This window comes from Plutella xylostella, chromosome 7 (genome assembly GCF_932276165.1).
Source record: "Plutella xylostella chromosome 7, ilPluXylo3.1, whole genome shotgun sequence".
Classification (NCBI taxonomy): Eukaryota; Metazoa; Arthropoda; class Insecta; order Lepidoptera; family Plutellidae; genus Plutella; species Plutella xylostella.
Window position 1 is genome coordinate 4,107,086 of NC_063987.1, and position 22,809 is coordinate 4,129,894.

At 37.9% G+C, this 22,809-nt stretch overlaps 2 protein-coding genes across 2 annotated transcripts in view; one reads left to right on the forward strand and one right to left on the reverse strand.

The window, feature by feature from the left end:
- Window positions 1–47: 47 nt before the first annotated feature.
- On the reverse strand, window positions 48–3,322 carry LOC105389569 (mediator of RNA polymerase II transcription subunit 24). Its single transcript, XM_011560700.3, has one exon. It carries the CDS (start codon window positions 3,134–3,136, stop codon window positions 191–193), a length of 2,946 nt encoding a protein of 981 aa, XP_011559002.2. The 5' UTR covers window positions 3,137–3,322; the 3' UTR covers window positions 48–190.
- A 338-nt stretch (window positions 3,323–3,660) lies between these two features.
- Window positions 3,661–22,809, forward strand: part of LOC105389586 (tRNA (adenine(58)-N(1))-methyltransferase catalytic subunit TRMT61A) — a 77,170-nt gene continuing 58,021 nt past the window's right edge. The window contains exons 1-4 of the mRNA XM_011560727.3: window positions 3,661–3,943; window positions 4,641–4,797; window positions 5,438–5,580; window positions 5,875–6,004. Of these exons, the coding sequence (XP_011559029.3) occupies window positions 3,749–3,943; window positions 4,641–4,797; window positions 5,438–5,580; window positions 5,875–6,004 (625 nt within the window). The 5' untranslated portion in view covers window positions 3,661–3,748. The remainder of the gene's footprint in view (window positions 3,944–4,640; window positions 4,798–5,437; window positions 5,581–5,874; window positions 6,005–22,809) is intronic.

Here is a 22,809-nt window from a genome sequence, read left to right on the forward strand (position 1 = left end):
CAATTATTGAACTGTCCCTTCCCGCAACAGATAAATGAAAGAAAAAGTATGGATCATAACTATTTATTCTTAAATTTAAATAAAATACATACATGAATTGAATACATCAAAATCATTAAAGACAAATACAGTAAGAATAAGTATACAATCAATTCAGTTATAAACGGATACGAAAACGTGACTACACTTGTTAGTCGGGCCTCAATTGCATATTTCTCAGCAGGCACAAGTCTCGCGCAGTGTCTTTCCTTCCGTGCGGCGTAGATAAATCATACAGCCTCAGGATCAGGTTTATGTTAAACATTTCCGGCAACGCCTTTATCAGAGTTGGCACCAATTCACTTGGCATTTTCTGCAGAACCACTTGGGTCCTATTTTTCCCACACTGGACGATGTAAACTAAGAGTTTGAAAATGAAATGGGTCTGCGGGGTCACGTCCCCATTCTTCCCCGCCAGTTGTATAAAGGTCTTAAATAAACATTCCAGCGAAGATATGAGCGGCTCTTTTAAAACGACTCCACAACTTTGAATTTGAGAGACGGAGCTGGAATAGATTCCAGAATCAGATGTGTTGTCATTCAGCCGTCTGTGTTTGCTGGCAGTAGGCATTTCTATTTCATCGCCATCCTCGTGGCGTCTCTTTCTAGAACCAGGTGTTTTAGCAGAGTTGCTGCTCTCCAAGGCTGCATAAATGCAATAGACGGCCAGTTTAGCTAATACAGCTGATTGCGGCTCCACAAGTTCTTCAGATAATTTCGCATTGTATAGGTATTGCGGCAAAACATGCAGGAGTAGAGCTTCTGTGCACTTTTCAATGTCCAAATGGAACATTGCGAAGACGATATCCACTGATCTGTCAAGATCATTCTGATAACGATATTTCAGAGTTTCTTTCACCAGGTTTGTCACAAACCATACGTGACCTGATGTGTTGAGGAGACTTTGAATAAGATGTGTAGCGTCAATATGGAGGTACCCCCGAGATTTGACATCTTCCCAAACTTTTTGTAGTTGCACTAGCAATGGCTCTTTAGAAACTACCGTGTGAGGTAGGGCTGATGGTTTGATTTTCTGTGCTGGAGGTGGATTAACGTCATATTGCATTTTCCTTAAAATCTGGGACATAAGCATGGCTCTTTCTTTGAAATTGTCAATTTGTGTCAACTCAGTTTCACTTGGAGGACTCAAAAACTGCTGTATCATATTAATTGGTTTGTGGAAAGCATCTTGATGGACTACATTGATGTATGCACAAAGCCAAACTGAGGCGCACACTGCCAGCGACGCCATTTTCTGCCTAAGAGAATCCAACATGCGTTTAACATCAGCTGCAGTCAGTGAACCTTGCTCCCATGCAAATAGAACTTCTTTTACTACGCCACTGACATTGATGCAAAGATCATGAGGTTTTAAATTTGTGTTCTTGAAGTCAAAATCTGGAGCACTCAAATGGTGAATGAAGATGTCAATCACTTGCTGGTCACACTTCTGAAGTATTTGATCAGGAGGTTTATGAACTCCCTTTTGTGGCATGCATTCTTTTACCCATTGCTCAAAAAATGAGTCTCCATTTTCATCTAGTACGGCATCAGCTCCATAATCTTGGACAATTGAGCACAATATCAGAAATGATATATCAAAAATATATACTTTGGATTGGGTAGCACTCTTTTCACTAGCCGCTAACAGAGCAAATTCATTGAATTTGATTAGTCTTGAGACAAAAACTTTCAGTTTTCCTTCAACTGTGGCCACGGCTAAGATTGTATCTAAGGTGGTTCCACTTACAATCTGGCAGAGCATAGCATAAAGAGATTCTTGAGTTTTGTGGAAGTCACCCCCTATAGTTTTAAGTATTCCTGCAAGGGTAGGTTCAGCTCGAGTAATGAACGACGGCACAGACCCCTGCAGTCCAGTGGGCTCAAGTTTTTGTAATTTTAAATCTTTGTTTTCACGTTTCTTTGCAAAATAGGCTATTTGAGCTTCAGTGGCCACATTCAACTTGACCAAAGGTTCCAGCAATGACACTACACTGTTACAGGAGCACTTGTTATCCAAAATATCTAGTAAAGGACTTGATTGTAATAACATCTCAAAAGCTTCAACAAGTTCCAGAGAATACTCGCCATCATTGCTAGTAGTGCCGCACGCACTGTGTAAGTACTGGATAATTTGAGGAACCTTCAGAAATGTAAATGCTGCCCATAACGCTTGCTTAGAGGCATCACTGCTAGCGTCATTGAGGGATATGAAGGAAGCCCTTATTAGTTCACAATACAGCCTTGATAATGTAAAACCTTTTACTCTCTTCACCATGCCCAACTGACAAGCTATGTATTGTAAGTCGATTATAGGGTTAGATAATACATTGACACTCACCAGAGCCTGCAAGCAATATGTGATTGTTTCTGGCTTGTTGTTCATGGGAGCAACTTGATCAATGCCCAGTTGAATAATCTTCTGTAATGTGTCGTGAATAGTTGCGGGTGCTTTGAACTGTGTGTTCATCATCATAAATCCAGTTATTTCCTGGCATTTTTTTATAACTTCTTTGTACTCTTCGGGATCATTTTGCTTAGCCAGAAAGAACATAGCGAGTAGGAAATCTGTGTTTACAATTGAGTTCATTATCAATGAAGATTTCTCCAATAAATCTTGGCTCTGAATAGGATTTGAGGCTGGATATTTTGTTAGGGAATAGTGGTACACTTGCAAAAGCCACAATATTATAGATGAGACAGCACTGGCTAGTACTTCTTCCTCCATTTTTCCTCGGCATGTTATACTATCAAGGAAGCTCTCTAAGAACTCAAGAAGGCTGCTTATACAGTGCGGCTTGTGAAACGCATCGAACTTAGCAATCCTTTGTAACACTGCCGCATAGGAGACGAGGTGGGAAGCCAGCGAATGCTTCAGATATGAAATAATCAGTTGGTTGGCACCGCATCCTACCATCGCCTGCTGGAGTATACAGTCGGCGAGGTTATAAAGATCTCCGCTTACGCCTCTCGGTAGAATGGTCTTGATGTTGATCCCCCACTGGATGTCTGTCCATCGCTCACGCCAAGCCTTCAAGATCAAAGCTTTCAGGGAGCTAGTCTTACTTGTAGTCTTCGAACCCTCCATTTTCACCATAGTTGAAGCATGCACATGAATTGGATTGATTCACAGGTCACATTAATCTTGAATATGTCATATTGAACGGTATTTAAGAGCTACTCTACTGATTTCAGCCTAGTTTTGGAGAAAACACAATATTTATCTACGATTCTACGTCAGCTCAGCATTATTTAGGCGACATTTTTATTTTATGTTTTGGACAGTTTTCCACTACGAAAAGTAAATGAAATAGTAGAAATTAGATCTCTTATGTCATTGGACAAATTTTGACTTTTCAAATGAAAAAGACCAATCGCATGCCAGGAATACCTCAGGATATTTGTGCACAGCGAGAACTTTCTTTGCGTTTTGTTTTACCAACAAATAGGTATTTAGAAAAAAACTGTATTTATTTTAATGACAAACCTTACAAAAGTTACTATATAAAAGAATCTAGATTTTAGCTATAAATCAGTGAAAAAAAGGATAATAAAATTATTAAATAAGTTTCCTTACCAAAAACAAACTTTTCGCACCTCCGAAAACAGAAAACCAAACGCAGTAGACCCAGACGTCAAAACCACATGTTTTTGTTTTGTAATTTGTTGTAATTTTGTTTACCATCCTTGAGGATATTTTACTTTCAATATGAGTTTTAAGAATTATAAAGAGAAGATTGAAGAAGGAGATACAGTGATATTGTATATGAGTAACAATCTATACGCTATAGATGTACACCCTGTAATTAAAAACAAAAAGGGGGAACTTGTAGAAAATGTTTATCAAACAACTTTCGGTGCCTTGAAGGTTAGAAATATTATAGGAGCTGAATATGGAAGCCGGGTAAGTGTTTTTATTACTGTTTAATACTTGTTCTATAATCGTAAAACTAAATAAGCAGCGGTACTGACATGTACGTTTAAGACATTTATTTATAAGCATTAAGCACCCACCCACCTAAGTTTACTTAATTAATTTTATTACTTAAAATTAAATCACTCTGTTTATGTTTAGCACTGAACATAATTGTTGGCTAATGATGGTGAAATCATTTATAGTACAAAAGTAATAATGCCATTTTTATAGATCATAGATCTATAATCTTTACATAAAAACATACAAACTATGACAACATTGAACAGAATACAGTGTTTCAATAAAAGTAAAGGAAGCTTATACGATTTAATGAATAACTAAGTATTTGTGTATATGATATAAGGTATAACCCAAATGCCTTGCAGTCAGCAAGCAACACATAGTAACCAGACTGAAAAGATTACCTTTTTCCAAAGCAATTAACCCTAGAGCAGCTCTATTTTATGTAAAGACAAGCAAAAGGATAATACACAGTGCTGCTAGAAAGCATGCAATGTAACATGCAGTGAAAGAAATTCCCATAGTTTCATGTGTTTATAGTGTGCACAGTTTGATGTGTTTGGTGGGAGGCGTTAGTGGGAATTCTTTCAACGCATGATAAATTGCAGGTAACTTTACATCAGTGTGTTTTACGTCTTAAGAAGAAACCCTCATTTATACCCAGGTGGAGCTATCCAAGGGTTGGGGCCATGTGCTGCAGCCGACCCCGGAGCTGTGGTCATTGACCCTGCCGCACCGGACGCAGATCATCTACACTCCGGACATCAGCATGATCTTGATGCAGCTTGATCTGGTGCCAGGAAGTGTGGTTATTGAGGCTGGTGAGTGATTTCAAATATTCAGGTGCCTGCACACATATTGTTAAGTAACAATCTACATATTTATTTATTAATTTATTTCTTTATTGTACAAATATCAAATATTACATTGTTTATATGTATGTTTGAACAGTTTTCAAGACATGGATTTACTAAGTACTATTCAAAACATTCAAAACATGGATTTACTACTATTTAAAGACTTATATTATGAAAATTAGGTTCACCAATACTCTGGATACTCTGCATAAGAGTTAGCATCTGCATAAGATATTATACATAAATGTATTATTGCTAAATTTAGCAAAAGAGATAAGTATCCACCCCAGCACATTTTATTTTTATAATTATATAAAACTCTATTGAGATCAAACACATTGCTCTGGGGGTGGATACTGATCTCTTTTGCTCACTGTACGTTTTTCATAGGTTTAATCAATCATTTATGAATACCAAAAAAATATACCTACGTTTTCTTCTGTCATCTACATATATTATCTGTCAAAAGTTTCTTAATAGTCTCCGCTAGAGGCGCCACTTTGTATGCGAGAAAACCAAAACTTATAGCTTTCGTCATTCTATAAAATCTGTACCTACCTACTAGACGTAAGTACTATGGCGTTAATATAACATGTTGAACCAGGCACGGGCAGCGGGTCCCTAACACACGCGCTGGTGCGGCGCGTGCGGCCGAGCGGGCGCGTGCACACCTTCGACTTCCACGAGCACCGCGCCGCGCTGGCCGCAGAGGAGTTCCACGCGCACGGGATCGCAGAGTTTGTTACTGTGAGTGCATTCATAAGTGTACTCGACGCAATGTTATAGGCCCGCTTTGGCAGCTACATAAAAAACCGCATCAGAATCGGTTCAGCCAAACGCCAGATAATCATAATATATACAGATCAAACTGAGATTCTCTTTGAAAAGATGGCTCAGGAGTTTCTTGCCTCCGTTCTTCTCCTAAGACAGAAAGATCCGAACTTATCCGAACAGATAGTTTGTAAAAATTAACGTTCATCAGAAAAAAATATATTTATACGATGAATAAAAATATTTGACTTTGACTTATCTCGTTGCCAGGCCAAACACAGAGACGTGTGCCAGTCAGGCTTCGGCGAGGAGCTGAACGGGCGAGCTGATGCCGTGTTCCTCGACCTGCCCAGCCCCTGGACCGGGGTCGCGCACGCCGTCGCCGCGCTCAAGGCCACAGGTCAGTGATTGGTCGAGAGAAGGCGCGGTTCTGATTTTGAATTTTATTTTTCTTTCATGATCATCATGTGACATAAGTCGTGCATCACGCTCACTCACATCACGCAGCCTAAAGAGCGAGCGCGACGGAGAACTTTTGTCATGTCTTAAATGCGCCCCGTACTAGACCTTCAGTTCATCAGCCTATGTCAACCCACTGCAGGGTATAGGCGTCCTCCATGTTATACCAAGTCCCACGGTCCTGTGCTACACTCATCCTAATGGTGGTTTTCTCACGTGCCAGCAATGTGCAGGGTTGTGTAAATAAGCTTATTTAAGCACATACAAAGGTGATCAATAGTCGATGATAATTGTCATCAGTGGCGGATTAAGAGCATCGGAGGCCCTAAGCACAAAGCCTGTGTAGGCCCCTAATTTAGAACAATTTGTTCCTTGACAAAACAGTTCAATAGCTAAAACGTCCTAGTTATAATTTTTCTATAAATAAAGGAAAACATAAAAAAAATTGCTTGCCTTAAAGGCCTACGACACGCGCAAGTATCACCACCGTTACAACTGCGCAGGTCATTGAGTATGAATGGTCACCCGAGTCCGCGTTGTTCTATGGCGCAGGTACGCCGAGCTATCACACGGCACAGTTAAGTACGCTCAAGCAATATTTTGGTCGAAATCGTCGGTGTGGAAACTGGAAACAATGTTCCCAATGAGGAACTATAAATTTCTTCTACTGGTATATTTTCAATGTTTGCAAACAACTAGATTTTTTCACTATAAAAAAGTCTAGCTGCCTGCTATTCCCAAAAATCAAACCGTACACGATCGAAATGGACAAAAAAATTGCTGTAAAATTGAATAAATCATTCACATGTTAAACTACTCAAGGATTTAAGAGAAGACTGTAATTAATGTCAAAATTATTAAAATTTCAAACATGTCGAAGAATGCCCAAGCGGCGCTTCGGGGTTGGCGCGGTATACAGTTTTACCACCCATTCGCACGGTATTCCATGTACAGTACAAGCCGGTCCGCGCAGGCAAAACTGTGGTAATACTTACGCGTGTGGTAGGCCCTTTACCAACCACACGCACGGTATTCCGTGTTTAAGCCGGCCTGCCCCCTACTCTTGAAAGGCAATGTATTGCGGCTGTCTTGCGTACTCAACATTTAAAAAATCATAACTTCTCTTCAAAATCTCACACAAAAAAGATTTTACAAAAAGTAAAAATACGTAAATTTTCATATAATGCCTTTTTTTAGAACCTAGCAGTAAGAACCAAATACCTACAACGTAGAATTTATTTTAGATTATGGCTGAAAAAGCCATTTTTGGCCTTTTTGCAAGTTAACTTCTAAATTGTAGGCATTATATTATTGTTTCTAGGTTCTCCAAATAGGCATTACCTAGCTGCGTTCAAGAGCATAATGTACCTATCGCAAAATGCACCGTGGAGATCTGATCATATTAGTATTTTTACATTTTGGAGAAACGCCTCTGATGAGAAGTTATGATTTTTTAAATGTTGGGATCGCAAGACAGACGCAATACATTGCCTTTCAAGAGTGGCACCACTGCGCAGGCAAAACTGTGGTGATACTTACGCGTGTGGTAGGCCCTTTACCAACCACACGCACGGTATTCCGTGTTTAAGCCGGCCTGCGCAGGCAAAACTGTGGTGATACTTACGCGTGTGCCCTTTAATCAGAGCAAACTCATTACATCGGACATAAATTGTGGATGAATAAAATGTAGGTATAAAATGAAACAGCAGCACAAGGATGGGGGCCCCTGGAGGCCCGGGGCCCCAAGCACGTGCTTGTCGTGCTTATAGGTTAATCCGCCACTGATTGTCATAGCAGAAATTGGTTGAAATTTCGACATCATTACGCACCTGTTAATGTTACGTACCGATATTTCGGGCAATCATGGCAGTAGATTTCATAGAGTCCCTCAATATTTTACTTATTTACATGTATGTGTTAACGGTTTATGTAATAACAAACTCACTAGCCAACTTTCCTACACAAATTAAATTAACAAATCGCAAACAACCTGCTAAGCGCAGATACAATCGTAGGCACAGGAACTAATACATATCCCATATAAATTCGATTAATCGGATCGATCTGATTACGCGGTGTCGATTGTACGAGACGCTTAAATTATTCGATTCTATTCATTAACAAATCCGAGATAACCACGCAATGAGAACGGCTACATCGATTTGAGACGTTTGGGAACTGGTTCCGATTTTGCACTTTGCTAGGGTTGTCAATAATACGCACCTACATTTAAATGTCTTGTACAGAATCCTGTATACTGCACACCTTCAGCCAACCAAAGGGTTTTTTTCTGTCTGTACCTACGGCTTAGCGAACGCGAACATTTTCGTAGGTTAATTTCCTTTTAATGGTAGAGGTACGCTCTGAAATACGCCATATGTTGCATAAAACGAAGGGATGCGTAACCTTTATGAGAATACCAAAAATGATTACAGAATGAATGAATTTGTCCATCCAACGTTTCATCATAATAATATATCCAACTTTCCTGTCGCACCAAAGCTATTCCTATGATTATGTCATATCCATAGTAACCAAACGTAACCTTTCAGCTGTATTGTATCTGATCAAACATACAGACTTGAGCAAATTGTGCATTTAATTTATTCGAATATAAGTTGGAACTGATTTGCATAAAGCACACATTGTGCCAGCTGACCCGGGGTTAGATAAACAATATAACTGTGGGCTACCAGGGTACCAGGGTAACACAGGCATTAGAAAGTCATTCGGGATGTAGGATATTAGTAGGGTTGAATGGTTATTGTTTTCGATATCATGTGACCTCGGGGTTTCGAGATCTAGAATAACCTCTTAGATAATAAAATAATGTCCGCTCAATTTGTTTTCTCTTCTGACCAGAAAGTGCGGTGGATCGTGAGTTATCAGATCAGGCTAATAATTTGTAAAATTGGCGGCTCATTTTAGTAATATTAGCATATAAATGTTTATTGGTTGATTTATGTTTAATAACCATTTCAGTATTCAACTTTATTGTACTGTAGCGCACTGGGAGAATACATTTTTTACATAATGCAACCCTACATTCGTTTCGCTAATTGGTAAAGGATCTACAGTTAAGATACACATCGGGTGATTGCGCTAGCCAACTTGTACTGTGACAGTTTTACTCTATCCTTGAAAGTTGGCAAACGTTCTGTCTTCAATAACGTCCTATGTCGTCATCAATAAGAGTTGGTTATGGATAGGTACCTATGGAAATAAAATAAGATTGACTTGATCTAAGTCCAAGTTATAAGAGTTATTAGCCAAAAATTGTAACAATGTATGTTTATAGAAAGAGTGATGGAGTCTCCTAGCACATTCAATGTCTAAAAGGAGGATTCAACTTGTAGAGGTTAGATTTTTTTTAAAATAAAAAATATATAATTTTTACACACTGTGTTAGATAGGTAATAGGTATATGTACCGCGAAAAATCGCGTCTTGTCGCTAGCCGCCAAATAAATTCCATAGAAGTACAATACGTGTAGTGACGTTGCGACACGCCGCCTGCTGCGACCTCATATCTGCAGCGGCCAATTTGCACCCTTAACGTCTCCCATAGCTTAACCGATCGGACCTCAGCCTGCCTTAATCGGACATCATATTGTGGGCTATTGCGCGGTCAATAATGTCTAATACTCTTAATCGACCTCTTTCGTAGCTTATAATAATACTGGCACATAATACTATGTTGCGTACATATTCAAATTCAGGCAAATAAGTATAATGTGCGGTTTTCGTGTAATCGCTGGGATGGGTCATTGCGCAAGCGATTATCATAGTAAATACTTTGGTAATGCCGACGACGTAAAGCAGTGATGATACGGTTTGGGTTTTAACATTCAGTTTTTACGTGCTGTGTTGTTTTGTTTTAATGGGTAATACTACTATGGTAAGGTATGTCACTTAGCTATATTTGTGTTAATTATTTTATTTTGGAATAAACTAGTATTTGAACGTGCTTACACTACGTGGTACCACAAAGTACCTATAAATGAAATATGCTGTTGCTTTTATTGATCATGTAAATTCATGTTACATGTAATTTCTTGACTTTAGAAATAAATCTTGGATAAATCGACACTTGTTGCCAGTAATGTTGGTGTTAGATCATGCATTAACATAAAGTGGTGACATACTAAAATGCTTAATATGCACCATGGTAAATCATTTATGGACATGGGACATACATGTAATGTTCGGAGGTCAACCTGTATACTAGGAAATTACATAATATTATAATACCTCTGTATACCATAATGTACCTACAAACCCATGCATAATATTTTTCTCCTTTGCCTGTCGGTGAAAAAAACTAGAGCTATAGAATAAGGTTTGTCACCGTAGAATTGTATTATATGATTAATACTCAATATACTTTTTCACTGACACTTTCTAAAATGTACATAAATAATTCGACTAATCATCAACATAAAATATAGGTAGGTACCTATACCTATAGGTAGAATTTAACATAAAAAACGGTAATGTACTACTTAAGATATTTATGAATAATTATTTAATAAAAAAAATCACATGCTGATGATGATGCTGATGATGATTATTATTATTATTATTATTAAATCATTTATTGCAGACTGTAAGTCCATAAAAAGTTAGTTACATAAATTTCTGATGCTAGTTGAGGTTCTATTTAATCTTTAAAATATATTTTTATGTCGTCGTTGCTTCCGCTCTCCGTTTTTAATGAAGAAGATTCTAAAACGTTTAACTAGACTTTACAATCTCTAACAATAGTATCCTCAATACACAATATCGACATCGTACATCCGACATTCAAGCGGCGCAACGAAACCAGGCACAAGACGCCAAAACCTAATTTATCATACGTCAGGGCTAACCAAATATGGCTTATAAATAAATAGCCCAGAGCTGTGTTCTTTAATACCCTTCCTTACCACAATAGTTGTAACTAATGTGCTATGTGAAGAGCGCTGTTTGTCTGTCTGTGTGTGGATGGTTATTGTGTGTCATCGGTCATTTCAGTGACAAATGCGGTGACAGTACGGTCAAAATTGATTGGTCTGGTTGTGGATTCTTCATACCTACATATTATAATATAAATTTTTATTTGTAACACGCTCGGTTCATTCTTATGGATATCATAATGTCTGTATGGTCTGTAGGCCATTTACTTGTTACGAATTAGAGTGACAGAATTTCGCCTAGTTATTAAAAAAGGTATCGATATGTAGTTATTAATATTCTACATAAAATTCTTGTGAAGTACATTTCCTTTTAAATTCATACAAAACCAAGTTAAGCAATAAAATTCATGTTACACAATCAGAGACACCTATTAATTCCATGCTTCCCCCGTACCTTGTCTAACTAACTTGAAACCGCGTGACACGCGTCACCTTTACACAATATTTCACACGACACTTCGCGGTGGTCCTCACATCTAATAAGACAGGGTTCCAGCTCAGCTGTTGGGTCTAGGATGGTATCGCGAGGTGAAAAATCGCTGGTCTTTGTGTGTCTGAGCAGAGTTATAGCGCGCGAAATGTACCTCGTTGCATAGAGTCGTGCGCATTAGTCGGTTTGGCTTCCTCGCTGCTTTTTGAATTAGACTTGGTGTAGAAGTTCAGAAATTACTTCTACATTCTAGTACCTACTAACTACTAGGTATTAGGTCTTAAAAATTGGAATTAGCATATTAGCACAGTTTTGTGAAATACTATTTTGAACAGAAGTTATATGTTTTTTTCAATTGCAAACCCCCGGTTTGGGTAGCGAAACTTAGTTAAACTTTAATGTCTAATTGGGAATTTAAATTCGATTTCTTTTAGCAGAGATTGTCCAGCATACATAATGTCGATTTGGTATAATCTATAATGTATTTAATTAACAGTAGTCTCGGTTATTTTTTATGTAAAGCGGATTTCCAATTGATCGGCCTCCGACATAACTAGCATACTCGGAGTGTGACAGCTGACAGTACCTACCTACACCGCGCGCGTGTCACCGCGCTCAAAATAGCTGGCTTCTTCCCTATTGGCCATCTTATATTTCAATTTCATTGTAAAAATTAAAATGAAAAAAAAAATTGCCTATATATTATGTGAATGCAGCTTTCTTATAGTGATAGTATTTTTGAAATCAGACCCCTTAGCATAAATTTTCATCGTGAACGTGAAGTAAAATTCATCGAGTAATTTTGTATGAAAATATGAACAGCGCCCCTGGCGGTCGGTAGCAGAACTAAAATTTCCCTACAAAATTCATCGAGTAATTTCACGTCTCGTTCACGATGAAAATTCATGCTAAGGGGTCTGGTCTGTAGTTTTTGATTCTATTCATTGCCAACATACTTATATGCCGCTGCCGCTGGTATAGCGACTTAGCGACCCGAAGTAAGTCTTGGCCGCAGACTACAAACATACAAGAATACAAATCTTTCTTCTTTATAATAAAAAAAAAAAAAAAAAAAAAACACGCACTCACGCCTTGTACTAATGTACTCCCTTGCGGGGTAGGCAGAGGTGCATTGCTGCACCCACTTTTCGCCAGAGTGTTATGTTAGTCCCAATGTAATAGGGGGCGGGCCTATTGCCATTTTACGAGCACATCCAAGACCCGAGAACAAATATCTGTTTAAACAAATATCTGCCCCAGCCGGGAATCGAACCCGGGTCCATCGGCTCAGTAGTCAGGGTCACTAACCACTACGCCATTCGGTCGTCTTCTTCTTTTTAATATTCGGTTCTTTATAATATCAGTGAAGATATAGATATATAATGTCCAGTCACGGATGATTTGGGAGGTGATGATGTCTGCGAACTGCGTTTACATTGCTGCTGTAAACCACCGGTTATTGTGGGACATATTTCCTCAGACACATTTTGCTAAAAACAGCGGTCGCCGGTAAACTTAAAACCAAATGCTATTCGGTAATTATAGCTAAATGCTCATTTGCGAACCGCCCCGGTGCCGCGGGCGCAGCCGCGTCACACCGCTACACTATCTTGGATCTAAACGAAGCATTTAATTTGATTAGCGCGAGTCGCCACCGCTTAATAAATGAGTGAACGGCCATTTGCTACTAATCAATATAAAGGTTAATGCTGGTTATATTCAATCCGCATGTGTTTATTATAGTAATGTATTTTTATATCACATTACACATGCATAGGTGTTTGCATAAAAGTGTAGCGCGTGAACTATAAAGATAGTAACTTTAAATAAAGAGGCGAAAGTCTGAATAACCTTCTTCACGTTACCTCCTTCATACAACCAAATGAGCCCAGTTAGGTGAAATATTTTTAGTATCGAGAAAAGCCCTAAGACGAAGCCCTAATCTTTGACAATAATTCAGAAACAATTTTTGTCGCACATTTTTAATAAAGCTTTATAATTATAACATTAGAATTTGTTATTTGGCTCTATGTAGAATTGTAGATACATATCTCCGGTGATGATTAGTGGTTTAAGTTAAATAAGTAATGTTGTGCCTCTCTGTTGAACATAACTCGACACTTTAATAAGCGTTTAGCAAATTGCATAACGATTTACGACATTTTCATTAATGAACATTCCAATATACCTACAGTCCATTGACTACATTAAGCTCAATATTTTGAAACACAGCTCCAAGAATACAATTAAGCCTAGATTTATTTTAAATATATACCGAAAACAGGTTAATTGACTGGGAAGATAGGCTTACTAGCTACTATTTCTATTATATTCGTTATTACATTAACTAAGCAAAGTCAAGTATTATGAGAATTTAGCTGAACGATAGCTTAAAAGCTATTAAGGCAAATAGGCTTCTGAAAGTTTAAAATAACTTACGATAAATAAACTACGATATAGGTACTACATTTTACTTTCTGTCGAGTATTTTATAGCTTATGTCTACTACTATACTTCGCAAAGGAGAAATTAGACGCTTGAGGAGTCGTGGTCTGGGATCTTCTTCCGGGGCACACCTGATGCAGAGGCTATCCCTGGCTGTGCAGCGTGGTAACGCTGCCAGTGTCATGGGTACCTTTGGGTCGGGTGTGGCTCGGAGGGCTATTTTTGATTAGTTAGTTATAATATAGTTAGTAAGTATATTTGTATATTATAATAATTATTATTTTTTTGACGAAACTTCTAGTGGATATAATGCATGTTTGTGACTTATATGTTTTTATGAATAAATGAAATTTATAAGTAAATAAGGAGAAAGGAATTTACAGTAAATGATTATAATATTGCCGAAAAGTTACACGTTTAGCTCCAAGTTCACAATAGTCGGTTAAATTGTAACCAGGGAAAGGTTGATCAATATACGTCATCTCCATATTAATTTTCTATTATTCTTGACAGATGTGTCAAAAGTCAAGCAATAATCCCTGGATATGATCTAACCCACTATGGAGAAATTGGCACTTAAACTAATACCACTAATACGTCATATGATCTTATGATAGCCGTTGATTGAACCCATTGGCAGTTGCTATTTTCTTGTTCCTTCCCACTACTCCGAAAAGTCTGGGGCTGATGCATTTGGTATTATGATAACATACGAGTAAAGCTGTGAACTCAATTCAAAAATCGCACGCAGACAAACTGTCCTGCTTATTAGATTTATCAGAATAATCGGACGTAATAATCTAATCACTGATCGGACAAGTCATAAAATAGTTGCTCATGTGTGAAAACTGTCGCCTCCAGGCCTCAACAAACCGGGGGTTACTCTGATAAATCAGTTTTTTCATGCAGAACTGGGCACGTGTTAATTATGTGGAGCTGATAGTATCACGGAACTAGTATAGTTCCTGTCCCCGCCTCGTTCCTAACACCTCAAGCCGTATTATTGAGATGCTAATCTGACATTCTACTTACTCTGTTACAATAATAATAGCCAAAAACAAGCTTAGCGTCAATCAAAATGTGGAGTGAGTTGGGCTGCGCCTGACTCTAATGGCTAGAGTCGAGGCAGCGTCGAGGCGGCGTCGCGGTGGTGTCGTATATATAGGCTTCAAGGCGCAGGGAATGATGTCCCATTTTCAATGTGTTCTCGCCTCGCCTACACCTCGCCGGCGCCGCAACTCCGCTGCTCCTCCGCCTCGACTTCTTCAGTAAGCGTTAACCTGTCTTCGTATATAGAAAATATCAAAATATAGGAAAGGCTATCTTTATCGCCTCGACTTTCGTGCAGTGATTAGAGCGCCTAAGAGGAGCCGTAAGTAATACGAATAATTTAAGGGACTGCTGCAATAGTTATGTTTTAAAACTTTCAAATAGTCTGCAATTTAAATCTCTGCAGCATTTTGTGTAGCGTAAAAAATATATTTTCTGTTATTTTTATATTAAAAGCTTCGCCACACTCCTCATATTTCAATTAAAAAGCTGTGCCATTAAAACTCTCTTTTACTCGCAGAATAGATGACCCGACCTTTACAATGTCTGATTAAGATTAATATCCACTTTCAAAATACAATTAACGCATTACCATATGAATTATTTAATTATTTCATTTGTGTAATCTGTCTTATCTCTTCTTGGAATGTTGGGTAACTAAATTAATGCCTTTCTTATTCTAAGTTACACAGTAGATTAGGTTTATTAAATATTTGTGCAATATAGTAATTGAATAAATGTACTCTAAACCTAATGCCCCCTTCATAAACTCATGTTCAGCGCTCTACTAATAATTCCCCATACAAATTTTATGTAACAATTGAAAAAAATCTGCCCTTTTTTTAAGTGATAATGACAATTGTAGATGGGAAATCTCTCTTACACATCTGTTCAGTAAATTTTTGGGTACCTATCATAATTATCAGAAGTAAATTATTATCTTGAACAACGCGTCTCTTCGGTCCTACCGTACAAACTAAACTATAGGTACGTGTTACTACAATGATAGATTTGGTTACGTGTTCAGAACCTATTCTCTCCGCTACACCGCCGCTTTACATTGCTAAATCAAAGTGAACTCAATTAAGATAAGCCGAGTAGGTATTGCCGTGGACAGTCACAGTAGAACACAAGTACACATGAAAGTGATTTAATTCTCGCCTTAAAATGCCATCCCGATAGTCAGATGTTATATATGGAAGTGAAGAGAGAGCGGTGGTAGGTCAGTCGGGTAAGTGCCCGCTTCTCACGCCAGAGATGCGGGTTCGAATCCCGGCGCTGACATGTACCAATGAGTTCTTTGCATTTAAGTACAATGTACTTAAACAACGCTTACGCTTCGCTCTTACGGTGAAGGAAAACATCGTCAGGAAACCTGCATATCTAGATTTAGCAAATCCAGATATGTGAACCCACCAACCCGCAGTGGACCAGCGTGGTGGGAAATGGTCCAAGCTTAGGAAGGCATTTTAGACCTTGCGGATATGCACAAAGGTTCCATCCGAGAGAGCCAGGTGCAGGTACTTATACCCCCACAGAGAATAGAATAGAATAGATATGGAAGTGATGTTCTCACACATAAGCATCTTCTACATAACACAACTAGGCAAACGTACTATAAGACGACATAAATGGGGCTGACTGCTTTACTTCCCTTACAAATTTTATAAAAAAATTATGACTTTTTCACAGATAATATCTTTCACAAATATTATTTGAATGTTCTCTACCTTTAATCTTCTAAATAGCAAACTATCATGCAACGAGTCCCGATTATTATTAATAATAATAACTTTTGCCTTTAGAAAGTAATGCACTAGCTTATAAATATAAGCAAAAAGTGAGTGTTTCCAATTAATTCTTAAGTTATAGAGTAAATTAATAAAATAGTTTAGTGTCGATGCTAATTATGAACATTAATTACACGCCGTAACCTAGTTATTTTAAGCCGATTAAAGCTGAGTGGTTATTTTATGTAAAGTCCATTTAGTAATAGGAACTAGACGTAATCCTCTCATTGAAGTTAACGTTTTGTATTAAATGAATTGAATTATGGTCTTATACGCTTCAGAAGATATTATTTTTACTAATACCACGGGACCGTTTTTTTCTTTACACGACTGAAATTATAGGTAAAAGTATAAAAAAATTACCTTACCTATCAAGCTCAGACCCTATATCAAGTGAGTTTTCCACAACTTTTAAACAATCAAATCTGCCAAGTTAAGCTAGACTTAATAATGACGTGCAGCGCTGGGATTGGCTAAATTGTCACTTAGGTATTACTAACTCAAACTAGGAACTGATTCCTAAGTGACTAGGTATAATTAAAAATCTACAAACATACTGTGCAGCGATCACAAGATTCGATACTATTTTCGAAACTACACAAACATAATATGGAAAATCAATCTTTGTTTGTGGCTTGATGCCGTGTGTGACTAACACAGCATATTCGGCCAATAATATGGAAAAAGAACAGTATCGTCATCTGTCACTGTCAAATTGTAAGGTAAATTTGTCAGCTCCAAAAGTGACATTTGTTTTTTCCATATGTTTGTGTAGTTTCGAAAATAGTATCGAATACTGTGATACGCTACACTGAATGTCAAAACTTTCATGTAAATAATGCCATTTTTTAATAAATATATATTATTTCAGTAGGTATCTATCTAATTCACTAACAACCGAAAAATGCCCGAACCTTCTTACCTCAATCAGCGACACACATTACATCACAGCGCCCCGAGTGGCTAAGCTGATTACAATTAAGGCGCAGGCTCACCGATCGCTATCGGCTCAGCACAGTAACCTTGACGCGGACTGGTCGTGAACGGCGGGCAATGTCAGCGTGTCACAGGGCGCGGGTGACGCGATGTGTGCCACTGCCCTTAGCCCGTATGACTGGGTTTGTGAAATGTCGATACGCAATGTAGTGGGCGGTTTTGTGATATAAAGTTTTTTCCCTGAAGTATATTTATTATGACCAAATAATAATTATAAAACTGAAATTTTGTTTAGTAATTTCAGAGCTGAAGTGTGTCACACTGTCACACACAACGCGGACTATGGTATCAAGTTACACACAATAATTCACACTTAACCAGGTCATTCATCCCCCATCATTTTCGAAATTACCCCCCTTAAAATCATAGTGAGTTCGACACCAAATATTTTTTTCTTGTCACTTTCAAAATAAAAAAAGGAATTTCTGAATAAAAGAGGAGAAATAGAAAAGAAGAAACAATATCTTTGGTATATAAAATTTAACGAAGTTTAGTCCTGAAGAAATGACAAACAGGATGACTCAATTTGGCACTACTGTTATAAACATTCATTTGTACGTTATTATAATTGGTTGTTAATGATGAACCATACTTACAACAAATCATCATTTTTAACCTAACTTACCTTTAACCAACTTTAATATTATATTAGTATTGATTTTATTTAATTTAGTTATTAGCCGCCTTTCTCTATGACCCATAGCCTTGACTTACCGCACCTCGCATTCCAGCCGCCTACTCCATGTGTTCAACCTAACTTGCCCTTTACACAACTGCATCGCAGACTAAATTAACATCTACTACACACGCAAAAGAGCCATCGACCACTCCTGTAAAACAAACCCAGGGGACCAATTAAAATGAACACACGTATAAGTAAAGTCTTAATAATACACAGATTCTTAGATAATGGTGGAATGTCTGCAAATAATAATTTATGACTTGTTTTTATGTTTTATTCCGTGTAACTGCCAATGAAATAATTTACGATTCTTTGTGTTCAATGAAATAGTACCGATGATGATAATGATGATGAAATGATATCAATTAAAACTTTAATTATAAATGTTATTTTATATCTGAATTTAACTACTAACCTATGTAGTCTACCTAGCAGATATAGTGATCTCACGTTAACCCTTCCTACTTCCAAGCCATCACCACATTAGGTACTTAGATAAGTATAAATAAAATAACCTTTGTGAAATACGCACTGTTTAGCTCTGTCCATTATTGTTAAATTTCATATTTATCGTACCGATATGCTTGCAAAAGTCAAAAGTAACAAGTTTTACGAACTTACGTTTACTTATTGATTATCGGTTATCTCTTTTGAATTTTTGAATCTATGATTGTGTAAATACATACCTGAAAACTACAAGACTGATCTCCAGACTGATACACAGATAAAAACATATTTAATAAAATCAAATTTTTTGACACCCCTTTTCGATCGTGCGTTATAAATATAAAGTATCTTATGCAGTGGCTACCAAGTTACGTACACTGACTATTATATGGCTCTGTGACCCAGGTGGCCTAACAGCAATCTAGGTTGTAAACTACTCCAGGTACCTACTCTGGTTTCTTCACCTTATAAACTTCAATTTATGATCCATCTCCGTAAATAGCACTGTTAACCTACATTCAGCAATAATAATGTTAATGATACATGGTATCTACGAAGTTACACCCTTATTACAGGTATTAAGCACGGGGAATCCAATATGATCGTGCAATTTATAAAGATGTTAATCTACATAAAATAGAGAAACTAGGAAAAACTTGAATTTTTATATATTTTTAAAGTTACACATTGTGTTCAGCCACAAATCACGGCATCTGTACCTGTAATAATGTTTAGGTAATGTTCATTAATCTGATTAATCATCAAATAGAATATGAATGTGTATTACATTCACATCACAATGTTCCGAAGTTTCTACAATCGTCACATCTGAAATTTAGGGCCAATTTCACCGACCAATATTAACCAAGATTAGAGCAAAACGCAGTTACAGCTGTAACTGCTATAAATTGGCCAGTTAGCGTTGCTAAACGCAGTTATAGAAAGCTGTCATTGTCAAACGTCATAAACAAACCACTGAGCAAATAACAACGCTTTGTCAACGACATATATTATTTTTTTGTTTTATAATGTGTCAAAACGTTTTGTTACTCCATTGCTCGAAATCAAAATACGCAAAAAGTATGTACGGCGCGACGCAATAACTAAACGCATTTCAGTGTTGCTGGCTCGTCTGTAGCTGAAACACCAGTGACGTAAACGAGATTAAAATAGCACCGATGAATTTCAGGTTACTCTAAACGCAGTTAGACGAAATCGGCAATCGTGATTAATAAAACTTAGATTTCTATGCAACCCGTGAATTTGGCCCTTAGTTGGCTTTGAGGCAAATGAATCATTTATCTATTATATTTTAAGACTTCCAGCTAACCTATGATTGAATCTATCAAACACCCTTTTAAACGCCATTTAAACATGGTTTAATCGGTTGAATCCTGCGAAATCAGACACAATAAAAATATATTGTTTTTCGGCGCGATATCGCGACTACAGGACGTACACCGTTAATCTGCTCTTCAACATGATAATAATAAGATCGAAGTGATCATCTTTCAAAGTGATACCGGCAGTAAGCGTACTGACATGCGAGCAGCCTCGCATACTTCGGGTCGTAAATCACTTTTTAATCAAATTTCATTAGCAGTGGTAATTTATAATAAGTGATCTACTGCCGCGGTCACGATGAAATGATTTAGTTTCAATACGCGCGGACGTCGCCGTAAGTGCGCCTGTCTCTACTGTTATTTATACCTATTGCCAATAGTTTATGGGTGCCTGGTACGTGGGGCAGTATGCTAACTAAGAGTACTTACATTTAGCCATAATATTTTATTTTAAATTGTTTAAGGTCATTTTGATAATAATATTTAAATGGCATTAGAAGCACCGTTGTACTGAAACAATTCCAGTGTAAGTTAATCGCAAGTAAAAAATCCAATACATTGTACGCTACTGCACATAGGCCTCTGCGAGATAAAAATCTGCGAGTTAAAATGGTAGTGGGCCGGTTACATCTTCTCTGCTGAAGAACTGATAACCGTTTTGGTAGACTCTAACCTGCTATACTATGTGTAATGTGTACCTATGTCTGTTTTTTTTCGAGCTAACGAAATTGTCGGTGACCTTAAAATCGTAATGGTAATCAAAATCGGTTTAGCTGTTCCAATTTCGTGCCTAAGACACGTCCAAAGAACGATAACTCTTGTTGTGTGACTTGTCTTAAGTTCCATCACTTTCCCGTAATCTTTAGTTACGCAGGTACACTTGTAATGAACTTCGCTGTAAATAAGACCTAGTATCAAAAGCGACAGGCAGTCGGAAATAACTACCTAAACAACCTTTATTATTATTGATATGCATTGTAGTTGAGTATAGGCAATGTGTTCACCTATTATGCAGATACTCGTGTATCGTCAATTTTGTTTGAATGCGTGCTGCATCTTCAGGAAAGACTAATATTATAATAATATATTAATAAATCTAATAATTTCACACTTTAGTACTTATTATGTCAGGATTCCATTGGAGTAGTGGTATTGTATGGCAGCTGGTGGTCTACTTCTGAGTTCGTCACGTTTGGCATCAAGAGCAGCTCTTCGTTTAGCCTCAAACTCGAAGATGTTGGTGTTGACAGTATGCCGCCACACGGCTCGGTCCTCAGCTTGCTCTTCCCATGTCGAATGGTCAATTTCGCAACTCTTCATGTGGCGTTTCTGCACGTCCTTAAACCTAAGGTACTGCCCGCCCTGTTTGCGCTTCCCTTTCTGAAGTTCGCAGTAGAAAATGCGTTTAGCCATTCTCTCCTCGGGCATCCGTCGCACGTGGCCACACCAGCGCAGCTGACGTCTCATCAGGTAAGCTTCAATTCCCCCAACATTACAGCGACGCAGTATTTCCGTGTTTCTGACACGGTCAGACCATTTGACGTTCAGAATGTTGCGGAGGGATCTCAGATGGAATTTGTCTAGCGCGCGGATGTGCTTACGATATGGGCACCAGGTTTCGGCAGAGTAGAGGAGATTCGGGAGAACAATTGCCATATAGACAGCAATCTTGGTTGAGAGCCTGATGTCATGCGAGCGGAACACTTTGGCCTGCAACTTCCCGAAAGCTGCAGCAGCAGCTCCGATTCTGCTGTTGACTTCAGGGTCAAGATCGTATTTCGCCGACACAGTACTACCTGAATCCTGACATGTAGCCAGTGCAACCGCACGTTCACAGCCAAGATCGGCTACATAAGTCATATGAGGGCACACGACCGACGCCCTCCCCAGCCGTAACAGTCGCCGTGACCGAATCCGGTCGGACAGAATCATCATCACTTATTATGTATTACGTGATAACTCCATTACATTAAATTTTAAATGCTTTTTTTATAACAAAATAGAGATTTAATTTTTATTCTTTAACTTACTCTTTTTAAAGTAACTGTTTTTAAAAGCTCTAGTCACTTCTTTTTATTAAACTACTTTGAAAAATTATTTAGTTAACTTTATCTAATCAAAATAAAGTATATTATTCTTCTTGTATTGTTGATAATAGTCTGCAATAATACGTGTACATGAATATATAACCACTACATGAAGTTATTATTTTATTTTTTACTTTAAAATGAGAACGCACAACACACCGCGACTCACGCAATCACATCGCGTTCACACACGTGAATTATGATTCACATTAAAATCATTTATGTCCTCAATTAATACGCGTAAGTGTATGTGCCCCATGGCTCAGTGGTAATGCCTGAGGCCTGTCGGAGAAACGACCAGGGTTCACAAATCGGTTGACGCACGCTATCGCAGTACAAATGTGCGATGCGCTTAACAGAAGATTTGTAGTTTTATTTAGGTATGTTTTTGCTTCTTTCATTATTATATAATATGTTTATCGAAGTGTGTAGCAGTAGTGATTGAATGAAGATAGCATACGGTGAAGGCCTGTAAATAGGATGTCAAGCCTTGTACACTTGCACAGATACCCTAACCGTCGG

Coding starts and splice junctions, on each gene's coding strand:
- LOC105389569 (XM_011560700.3), bottom strand. CDS start 3,136: ATGGTGAAAATGGAGGGTTCGAAGACTACAAGTAAGACTAGCTCCCTG.